General features: G+C 46.2%; 1 protein-coding gene across 1 annotated transcript; it reads left to right on the top strand.

Moving 5' to 3' along the window:
• The first annotated feature begins 593 nt into the window (after positions 1-593).
• ZNHIT1 (zinc finger HIT-type containing 1) lies at positions 594-9,789 on the top strand. The gene is made up of 5 exons (XM_029080052.2): positions 594-766; positions 3,084-3,946; positions 6,475-6,550; positions 6,734-6,805; positions 9,134-9,789. The coding sequence occupies exon 5, from the start codon at positions 9,148-9,150 to the stop codon at positions 9,616-9,618; it is 471 nt and encodes a 156-aa protein (XP_028935885.1). The 5' UTR covers positions 594-766; positions 3,084-3,946; positions 6,475-6,550; positions 6,734-6,805; positions 9,134-9,147; the 3' UTR covers positions 9,619-9,789.
• Positions 9,790-11,844: the final 2,055 nt, after the last annotated feature.

Raw genomic sequence — 11,844 nt, 5'->3', positions numbered from 1 at the left:
GGATTTGTACCCTTTAGTCACCCCTCCATCAGCCCACACAGCTCTTATGTATATACCCATAATTTGTTTACTTATATTCACGTCACGTGGGAACCCACCCTCTTCCTTGGGAAGAAGTGTGGCCTAGTGGAAAGAGCTCTGGCCTGAAAGTCAGAGGACCTGGGTTTTAATCCAGACTCTGCTACTTGTCTGCTGTGAGACTTCAGGCAAGTCACTTAACTTCTCGGGGCCTCAGTTACCTCATGTGAAAATGGGGATTGAATACCTCTTCCACCTCTTATTTAGGCTTAGTGCCCCTTGTAGAAGACGGACTGTGTCCAATCTGATTATTGTTTACCCCAGCTCTGAGAACATAGTAAGTGCTTAACACATGCCATTGTCATTATTATTACTATCGTCATATTATTAGCAGGGATATCCTCTACCAACATTATTGCATTCTACTTCCCTGAGCACTCAGTACTGTGCTCTACACACTGTTAAGCGCTTAGTAAATACATAATAGTAATGATAGTACTTGTTAAGCACTTAATACCTAGCAAGCACTGGAAGTAGATAGAAGATAATCAGGTTGGACATAGTCCCCGTCCTACATGGGGCTCACAGTCTAATAAATACTATTAATTGATTATTGATCTCCCATCCAGGATGCTGAAAGACTCAAAGGGCCCGAACTCCTTGAACATTCTGTGGATTTGCCTCCTGATTCACCAGATCCCATTAGACTGACTTCTTCTTGGACTCCTTCCTTGCTGGCAAAGCATCTGTGAGTAAAGTAGCCCAACAAGGCTTCACCCCCATAGTCATGGACCACCCCCCCCCCCACACACACACACCTCCCCACGCCTTGGCTTAAGACAATTCCTCAGGCGAAGAATCTTCCCTTTGTAGTCAGTCAGTCAATCAAATTTATTAATCACTTAACGTGTGCAGAGCACTGTACTAAGTGCTTGGGTTAATATAATTATATTAATGGTTACATCCCCTGCCCACAATGAGTTTAGAGTCTAGAAGGGAAGATGGACATTATAAATAAATAAATTACAGAAGTGCTGTAGGGCTGGGCGGGTGATGAATAAAGAGAGTAAGTCAGGGTGACCCAGAAGGGATTGGGAGAAGAGGAAAGGAGGGCTTAGTCAGGGAGGGCCTCTTGGAGGAGTTGTGCCTTCAGTAAGGCTTTGAAGGGAAGGGGGAGAGTAATTGTCCATCGGATTTAAGGAGGGAGGGCGTTTCAGGCCAGTGGCAGGTTGTGGGCAAGGGATCAGCGGAGAGACAGATGAGAACAAGGTACAGTGAGAAGGTTGGCATTTAGAGGAGCAAAGTGTATGGGTTGGGTTGTAGTAGGAGAGTAGTGAGATGGTAGAGAAGCAGTGTGTGTGGCTGATTGGAAAGAGCCTATTCCTGGGAGTTAGGAGACCTGGAAATTTATTCCAGCTCTGCCACTTCTCTGCTGTGTGGTCTTGGACAAGTCCCTTGAATTTTCTGTGGCTCAATTTCTTCATCTCTAAAGGGGGGCTAAATGCTTGAGTGCCAGGTAGGACAGGGATGGTGTCTGACCTAATTATCTTGTCTGTAGACTTTAAGCTCATATATAACCAACTCTGATATATTGTAATCTCCCAAGTGCCTAGTACAGTTCTCTGCACAAAGTTTGTGCTCAGTAAATACAATTCCCTGATTGATTGTCTCTACCCCAGTTCTTAGGATAATGCTTGGCAAAGAGTACAACAGTTAATAATTGTGGTATTTGTTTTGTGCTTACTATGTGCCAGACATTGTACTAAGCCCCCGGGGGGTGGGGGGTGGGCGTGATATAAGATAACCAAGACCCACATGAACACACAAGGTCTAGGTAGGAGGGAAAATAAGTATTTTGCAGATGAGGGAACTGAGGCTATAAAGTGTCCTTCCCCAGCTGGCAATTGGTGGAACTGGGATTAGATCCCAGGTCCTTCTGACTCCCAGGTCCGCGCTCTAGCTGCTGGGCCATGCTGCTTCTGCATCATGTCTAAAGACTTTATTTTACTCTCCAAGTGCTTAGTACAGTTCTCTGCATAGGGTAATTACTCAGTACTATTGATGAATTGATTCTGGTGCATAGATATAAAAATTATTTTACACCTAGCATGATTTTCCCTCTATATATCCTACACCTTCTTAAGAAAAACAGAAACCAAAAGCTGACTCTTTAAAATAAATGCAAGAGTGAAAGAAGCTAAATGTTAAACCTGCTTCAGCACAGAAAATATGTTGCAAAGAACAGCAACTTCTCAATAATTAAAGCAATTACAGCCTATTTCTCTTGTTTTCCCCAACCAAAATTCATACTAGATCTGACTTGTACCAGTAACCACTACAGCTGTTGTCCAGGTTTCAGACCAGTAATGATTTCTGGTGTCTCTAATCACCTTCCCTTCATATCTCCCTTGCATCTTTTTTTTCCAGTGATACCTGTTAAGCACCTATTTTGTGCCAAGCACTGTACTAAACCCTGGGGTAGATACAAGTTAATCAGGTCAGGTACAGTCCCTATCCCACATGGGGCTCCACAGTCTAAGGAGGGAGTAGGATTTAATACCCATTTTCCAGATGAGGTAATTGAGGCACAGAGAAGTGAAGTGGTTTGCCCAAGGCCACACAGCAGGCAAGTGGCGTAACTGAGATTAGAGCTCTGCACATAGTAAGCGCTCAATAAATACCATTGAATGAATGAATGAACTCAGGTCCTCTGACTCCGAGTGGATAAAGCATGGACCTGGGAGTCATGAGAACCTGGGTTCTAATCCTGGCTCTACCACATGTCTGCTGTGTGACCTTGGGCAGGTCGCTTTGCTTCTCTGGGCCTCAGTTACCTCAACTGGAAAATGGGGATTGTCTGTGAGCCCTATGTGGGACAGGGACTGTGTCCAACTACCATTTACCTTGTATCCACCCCAGCTCTTACTATGTATTAGGCAGGGTCCTAAGTGCTTAACAAATATCACTATTATTATTACTAATAATAATAGCAAAAATTGCTAATAAGTATTATTATTATTGCTAATAATTATTATTACTAATAATAACTATTATTATTTTTACAGGCTCTAGCAGCTAGTTGTGGAGCTCTCAGGGCAGGAGCAGAGAGAGATGAGTGCATCAAATCGGATCCAACCCACGAAAAAGGACAGTCTGTCCTTTATCAACAGCCAGACTGCAAACGTCAAACAATTTCGAAACTCCATCTCTAGGAAGGGGCCAAAGAACACAAAGCCGTCACCCCGCGATGAGGCCAAAATCCCTCCGATTAATCCGGCCCCTAGTCAGAGCTGCCTTGGAATCGCATTTTCTCGTCCCTTTGGCTCATCTGGAGGGCTGCGGATTTTTCCCTTCCGTTAGGAGCCGGGTTTAGCCCTGGGCTGACCAGAGCGTTGGAAAAAGGAAAAAAAAATGGAGAGACACATCTGTACTAAATCAAGTTTCCCTCCAGAGGCCAAATACCTTGGTCTGCTTCCATGGGTTAGGTTCCAGCTCCAGCTGGCCGTTGGACTTCCCGATGGCAAGTCCTCCACAGGCGAGGTCACCGGGAGAAGTGGATGGCGTAGAGACCCTCCCGCGACACTGGAGAAGGTTTTTGGGAACCTAGAGATGAAGTCACCCTCCAGCAGCTATAAAAATTGAGGCCCGGGCCCATATCCTGAAGTCCTAGTGGACTCCTATAAAGTCTGTGGTTTGAAGAAGAGATGGTTAACCCTTGGCTCATTGGCTGTCCCTCGGAGAGAGATCGCCTCCACGGAAGCTTTGGGTTCATCATCCCGAACCCAGAAAGATCGTTTAACACTGACCATCCCCATGAAAATACATAAAGGAGTGGACTCCTTTCTGGATCTGAATCTTGAACCTTCCCCCAGAAAGATGGATTTTAAACCAGGCTCCCAGATAAGAGATGGCCAGCTTTCTTTCTGAGGTGGAACCCAGCCTTCAGCTTCACTCGTTTTGCATATACTCGCACTTTTTTTGTTGTTGGTGGTTTTTTTTCAAAAATATATATGTTGCTTCTAGTGAGTTCCAAGCACTTGGGAGCAGACAACAGATTCAATAATAATTATATAGCATTGAAGAGCATACTATGTGCCAAGCACTGGGGTAGATAGAAGGTAATCGGGTCAGACACAGTCCCTATTTCACATGGTGCTCAGGGAGGGAGAACAGGGATTTAATCCCCATTTTACAGATGAGGAAACTGAGGCACAAAGAGGTTAACTGTTAAGCTACGTTCCTAAGGTCACACAGCAGGCAACTGGCAGAGTCAGGATTAGAATCCAGGTCTCTCGATTCTCAATTGTGCGCTCTTTTTCAACTAGGCCACATAGCTTCCCTGTTCTCAAGAAAACGACAGTCTTTTGGGCACAGACATATAGAGAAGCAGCGTGGCTTAATGGATAGTGGACAGGCCTGGGAGTCAGAAGGAGCTGAGTTCTGATTCCGGCTCAGCTACTTATCTGCTGTGTGACCTCGGGCAAGCCACTTCACTTCTCTGTGCCTCAGTGACCTCATCTGTAAAATGAGGATTAAGGCTGTGAGTCCTATGTGGGATGTGGACTGAGTCCAACCTGATTATCTTTTATCTTCCCCAGCACTTAGTACAATGCCTGGCACATAGCGCTCAACAGCCAACATTTAAAAGGAAAAAAAATGGGCTTCTAGGGCACCGCAGGAGAATTAGCATCCAAGAGCTTAGGTGATGCAGACAATAGGTCTCTTACTAGATGCAACCTCACTTTCATTCTAGCATTCCATAGAGAAATAACAGAACCTCTCACTGAATTTAAATATAACATGCTTCCAGTCTGCTAACTTATGCTTCCTTCCCTGTGCAGATCTGACTGGAAGTGGATGTATACATGATTGACAGCTGATGTCTGGGGTGCTGGAGACCCAAACCACCCCCAACTTCCCCACCCTCTACCTCTAAAAGCCCCCTGAGAGATAAGGGCTGTTCCAGTTCCCAGCTGTGTATTCTTTCCCAGAGTTAATAAGGTGCTCTGGACACAGTAAATGCTCAATCAATTTGATTGCTACTATAAGCTGTCATCAGTGCCGCTTTGGGAAGTACAGTGGCTCTCCCAGGAAATTACTGTAATAGTTTCCAAGAATTTGAAGACCCTCCCAAAGTGTCTGGTTACTGAAAAGGTTTGTCTCCTGCCTGAGCAAGATATAGCCTGAAATAAGGCATAAAACCCAGGCAAACCCCTGCAGTCATGGCCATCTGTTTGAACGCGTTAACGGTGCCTCGGCCTTAACTTGGTCTTAGAAATGTGGAAGTGGCTTCACCACTCCAAAGGGCTATTGAATGGATTTTTAACTTGGTGAAGGTCTTTGCAAAAACAAAGCTTCCAAGTTTCGAAAGTCCCTCTTTGGTTTGATTGGGTTGCACATTTTAAAACCAAATGAGAGAATTTGATTTTATAATCAGCAATTACTTGAAAAGGCGGCTTTTATTGAAGTTTTCTACACAGTTAGCAATTGCTTAAGGAGTTTTAATTACCAGTTTCTTGGGCTGGCAATGCTCTTGGAAGACGAGACTATAATTTAAGTCCTAAGGATACTATTTATGCTGATTTTTTGTTGTGGTTATGGTATTTGTCAAGCACTATGTGCTAGGCAATCTACTAAGAACTGGGGTAGATATTAGCAAATCAGATTGGACACAGTCCCTGTCCTGCCTTGGGCTCACAGTCTTAATCGCCATTTTACAGGTGAGTTAACTGAGGCACGGTGAAGTTAGGTGGCTTGACCAAAGTCACACACTAGTCAAGTGATGGAGCCAGGCTTAGAACCCAGGTCCTTCTGACTTCCAGGCCTGTGCTCTATCCACTAGGCCATGCTACTGATAGATGTATTTTGAAGTTGCTAGTCTTCACCGAGGCTGAACACATCAAATGATGTTTTCAAATGGTAATAATCAAAAGAGTAGCTTGATTCCTTTCAACAGAGGAGATCTGAGCTTGTGGGTTTGGAGGCAGATCTCCAATGATTTTCCAAACAAAAGGCATTTAGAAACTCTAAAAAGGGGTTTTCCAGGAAAAATTCCTTTCAGTTTTAAATTTACCACTCCTTACAGGCATAGATCACCTTTCCCCTTCAGTCACCAATTGGATGTCACAGAAATTTCTTGAGTCCTGATTTTGAACCTAGTTATCCTAAAGTTTTCATAATTCCAGTACCAGGTGATGAAATTCTTTCCCCAAATGAGGTCCGATGGAAAGAAACCCCTAGTTTCAAAGTCAACCGTAACTCATTGTTGTACTCCAGGTGTAAAATATTTGTACCACCTTTATCTATCAGTCAGTCTTCAATCTACAATATTAATTATTGAGAGCTTGTCCTTCAATCAGCCCAGAACTGACCTAAAATAAATAGAGTATTGTGATTGCTGGAATCACCCTTCCTGCCTTTCATAAGTTCTGAAAAGATCTCTTTTTCTCCATCCAGATTCTGATATCTTTTGTGCATTTTGGAATCAAACAGCATGTGGGGGAAATTTAAAAGAAGAAGGAATGATATTAAGGTAAGGGAATATCATTATTCTGATCATTCATTATGTAAAAGGCATAACAATAACCTGAAATGTCAGAAATACGGTCATTAGAATTGAGCTGAAAAGGCTCGTGAGGCTGACAATCTCTTTATTATTTCCTTAAAATAAAGCACCTATTATTCCTTGTTACCCATTTTGTCAATTTTCCTTTAGCTTAGGAGGATCTGCCCGGTGGAGCAAAAATGCATGCTGTGTTGAATGTGTTGGCATTTCCTTCTTAGAAAGGTAACAATGAACAGAAGACATTTCTCTTCCAATGCCCCCAAGTCCAGAAAGTTACCATTCTTGGTGTATTGTCAGAGCTCCCTGAAATGAGACTCAATAGAAATTTCTCGTTGGAAGATCTCAGCCTTTGGCAGGGACTTTGAACTGCAGGGGACAGAGCAGACTGTCATGTGTGGCTTGTCCTCTTTCAGATTACCGGAGTTGTTTTTCATTGTTTATTTTTCAGTGGTCTAGTTGAAGATTCTCTTATTCAGACTTTGGCTCTGCTCTGGAGAAGAGATTTAGCTGAGCCCTACAGGGTCGTTTTAGCTTTGAACCCTGTGGCCCAAATGCCAGCTTTATGAGAATTAGACACTAATCACTGTGGTGTCTGCTAAGTGCTTACTATTGCCAGTCAGTGTACTGAGCGCAAGGGTAGATCCAAGATAATCAGGTCGGGTACAGTCTCTCCCTACCCCTAATGGAGCTTGCAGTCAAAGGAGGAGAGCGAACTGGTGTTTGATCCCCATTTCCCAGAGGCACAGAGAAATGAATTATCCATGAGCACACAGCAGGCAAGTGGCTGAACACGGATTAGAACCCAGGTCTTCTGACTTCTAGGCCCGTGCTCTTTCCACGAGGCTATGCTGCTGCTTCTCAAGCTTAAATTTTGAGTGGCAGCTTGGTTGAAGAATTGCTATTTGTTTCAAAAACATGGACCTTTGCCAGGCCTCAATCAATCAGTGGCATTTGTTGAGCACTTACTGTGTGCAGAGCACTGAATTAAATGCTTGGAAGAATGCAATAATAATAATAATTATTATTATTATTGTGGTATTTGTTAAGTGCTTACTATGTACCAGGACCTTGACTGACATGCCCCAGATCCCCCAGCAGGCAAGCGGCAGAGCCGGGATTAAAACCTAGGTTTCCTGGCTTTGGGACCCACTTCTCGTGCTGCGATACCCACCCCAGCACTTGGTACGTAGTAAGCGCTTAAAGGATGCTGTGATGATTAGGAGCCGGCTCCCCTCCTCCTCCCTTTAAGATAAATTCCAGGGGCCCAAGCCACCTCCGACCTCCGGATCTCCCCAGTTTTGAGATGTTAAATTAGCAGCGGGGCCTCTGATGAGTCAGGCCCTCTGCATTTTTACTGCCAAGAAAGTCCTGGAGATGTAGAATGCAGAGCTGAAGAGCTGTGGTCTCGGTCTCTCCTTGCAGGGAGCCTTGCTCCCAGCCGCCAGCTGCTTTTGCTGCTGCTGCTGCTGCTGCTGCTGCTGCTGCTGGAAATGGTCCCCTTGTGCAAGGAGCCTCTCTATTAACAAGTCTTCTCACTTGCTTGGGAGTAAAAGCTTTAAGGTTCCCTTCCCGGTGGGATAAAAGGGGTGGATAAACGTGCTAAGCGATGGGGTAGGCGCAGTGGGTCAGTTGGTCATATCATCGATGGCATTTATTGAGCGCTTACCGCAGGCAGAGTGCTGTACTAAGCACGCGGGAGAGTTCACTATAATTAAAAATGGTATTTTTGAAGAGTTTACTGTGTGCCAGGCATCGTACTAAACTCTGGAGTGATAATAAGCAAATCGGGTTGGACATGGTCCCTGACCCACAAGGGGCTCCCAGCCTAATAATAATAACAATAATCGGGGTATTGGTTAAGCACTTCCTATGTGCCAGGCACTGTACTAAGCACTGGGGTGGATACAAGCAATTCGGGTGGGACACAGTCCCTGTTCCACATGGGGGTGGCAGTCTGAATCCTCATTTTACAGGTGAGGTAACTGAGGCGCAGAAAGGTGAAATGATTTGCCCAAGGTCACACAGCAGACAAGCGGCAGAGTCAGGATTAAAATCTGTGACCACCTGACTCCCAGATATGTGCATTATCCACTAGACCATTTTACAGGTGAGGAAACTGAGGCACAGGACCTAGCTGATGGCTTGTGTTTCTTGAGGTGGAACTGCACAGCTCAAGAGAAGCAGCTCACTGTGGGCAGGGAATGTCTGTTTATTGTTATATTGTACTCTCCCAAGCGCTTAGTACCGTGCTCTGCACATAGTACTAAGAAATATACATAGAGAAGCAGCATGGCTCAGTGGAAAGAGCACGGGCTTTGGAGTCAGAGTTCATGGGTTCGAATCCCGGCTCGGCCACTTGTCAGCTGTGTGACTTTGGGCAAGTCACTTAACTTCTCTGTGCCTCAGTTACCTCATCTGTAAAATGGGGATTAAGACTGTGAGCCCCACGTGGGACAACCTGATTCCCCTGTGTCTACCCCAGCGCTTAGAACAGTGCTTGGCACATAGTAAGCGCTTAACAAATACCAACATTATTATTATTATTATTAGTAAGCGTGCAATAAATGGTGGAGAAGAAGCCAGCGGTGCAATCCCAAGCCCCCAGGCAGAGGCAGGTGTTGGACCGGAACACGCGACAGCAGCGGATGACCTGCCAGCTGGAGGCCTTGGAGAATGACAACTTCCAAGATGACCCTCACGCCGGCCTGTTACAGCTGCAGCTGGGGAAGCGGCTGCCCCAGTTCCACGACGACGCCGATACTGGGAAGAGGAAGAAGAAAACCCGGGGTGACCACTTCAAGCTTCATTTCCGGAAGAACTTCCAGGCTCTGCTGGAGGAGCAGAACGCGAGCACGGCAGAGGGCCCCAACTACGTGATGGCATGTGCGGCTCCGTCGTCGTGGCCCCAGGGGCCGTTCTGTGCCATTTGCGGCTTCCCCTCCCCTTACACCTGTGTGTCCTGCGGGGCCCGCTGCTGCACCGTGCGCTGCCTGGGCACCCACCACGAGACCCGATGTCTGAAGTGGATGCTCTGAGCAGAGGCGCCAGGAACTCCCCCTCCCCTTCCCCATCCCGAGCCTTTGGAGCCCCCTGCTCAAAGGGGCGAGCCCAGGGCTACACAAACCCCCGCCTCCCATCCCTCACCCCACCGTATGACCAAAACTGAGCTCCTCATTTTCCCTCCCAAGCCCTGTCCTCTCCCTGACTTCCCTATCACCGTGGATGGTACGACCATCCTTCCCGTCTCTCAGGCCCGCAATCTCGGTGTCATCTTTGACTCGGCTCTCTCGTTCACCCCATACATCCAATCCGTCACCAAAACCTGCCAGTCTCACCTTTATAATATTGCCAAGATCTGCCCTTTCCTCTCCACCCAAACGGCTATCTTACTGGTACAGGCTCTCGTAATATCCCGGCTAGACTACTGTGTCAGCCTGCTCTCTCTTCTCCCTTCCTCCTTTCGCTCCCTGCTCCAGTCTATTCTTCATTCTGCTGCCTGGCTCATCTTCCTGCAGAAACGCTCTGGGCATGTCACTCCCCTTCTTAAAAACCTCCAGTGGCTGCCTATTGACCTCCGCACGAAACAAAAACTTCTTACTCTAGGCTGCAAGGCTCTCCATCACCTTGCCCCCTCCTACCTCTCCTCCCTTATCTCTTTCCACTGCCCACCCCGCACGCTCCGCTCCTCTGCCGCCCACCTCCTCACCTTCCCCCGTTCTCATCTATCCCGCCGTCGACCCCTGGGCTACGTCCTCCCACGGTCCCGGAATGCCCTCCCTCCTCACCTCTGCCAAACTCATTCTCTTCCCCTCTTCAAAACCCTACTTAAAGCTCACCTCCTCCAAGAGGCCTTCCCAGACTGAGCTCCCCTTTTCCCTCTACTCCCTCTACCCACCCCCTTCACCTCTCCGCAGCTAAACCCTCCTTTCCCCCCTTTCCCTCTGCTCCTCCCCCTCTCCCTTCCCATCCCCTCAGCACTGTACTCGTCTGCTCAACTGTATATATATTTTCATTACCCTATTTATTTTGTTAATGAGATGTACATCACCTTGATTCTATTTATTTGCCATTGTTTTAATGAGATGTTCATCCCCTTGATTCTATTTATTGCTATTGTTCTTGTCTGTCCATCTCCCCCGATTAGACTGTAAGCCCATCAAAGGGCAGGGACTGTCTCTATCTGTTACCAATTTGTACATTCCAAGTACTTAGTATAGTGCTCTGCACATAGTAAGCGCTCAATAAATACTAATGAATGAATAAATACGATAGACAGACTGACTGACTATAGCTGTTGGTTCAGCCTGGCTTTTTGGAAGGCCCAGATCTTGAACATGCAGCCTGGATCTAATAATAATAATAATAATTATGGTATTCATTAAGCGCTTACTATGTGCCGAGCACTACTCTAAGTGCTGGGGTAGATACAAGGTAATCAGGTTGTCCCACGTGGGGCTCACAGTCTTCATCCCCATTTTACAGATGAGGTAACTGAGGCACAGAGAAGTGATTTGCCCAAGGTCACACATGAGACAAATGGCAGAGCCGGGATTAGAACCCATGTCCTCTCGCTCCCAAGGCCCGCTCTTGCTACTCAGTCACGCTGCTTCTCCTAGATGATGGAACCTAGGTCTAGAGCATGTAGAATGCCAACCTTCCAAAATTTGGAGCGAATGGGAAAATTAAGCCGGGCTTAGCAGTGTGCGAGGTTGTAGGCACCATGGAGACCTCATACTGTGGCTGGTCTACTGAGTTTCTTTTAGACTGTGAGCTCATTCTAGGCAGGGAACATATCTACCGACTCCGTTATATTATACTCTTCTGAATATTTAGTACAGTGCTCCGCACGCAGTAAGCACTCAGTAGATACCATCGATTGATTGGTTTGCTAGGAATCTGGCTTTGTGCATCCAGATTTGATCTAAGATTGGTGCCCGTGAGGTTCCGTCCTAAGAGTGGTATCATTTGCATTTATTGAGTGCTTACTGTGTGCAGAGCACTATACTAAGCACTTGGGAGAGCAAAGATGACAGATTTAGTAGGCACATTCCCTGCCCACAGTGAGCTTACGAGTCTAGAGGGGAGATAGACATTAGTAGAAATAAATTACAGATATGTAATAGTGCTGTGGGGCTGAGGGAAGGGTGAAAAAAGGGAACAAATCAGGGTGATGCAGAAGGAACTGAGAAAGTCCAAGTGCAAAGGCAACGCTACGGGGAGTGGGAGAAAAGTAGAAGGAAAATTAATCTAAGAAGAGGGAA

The sequence above is a fragment of the Ornithorhynchus anatinus genome, chromosome 15 (assembly GCF_004115215.2).
Source record: "Ornithorhynchus anatinus isolate Pmale09 chromosome 15, mOrnAna1.pri.v4, whole genome shotgun sequence".
Taxonomy (NCBI): Eukaryota; Metazoa; Chordata; class Mammalia; order Monotremata; family Ornithorhynchidae; genus Ornithorhynchus; species Ornithorhynchus anatinus.
This window is presented reverse-complemented; position numbering and strand designations above follow the sequence as displayed.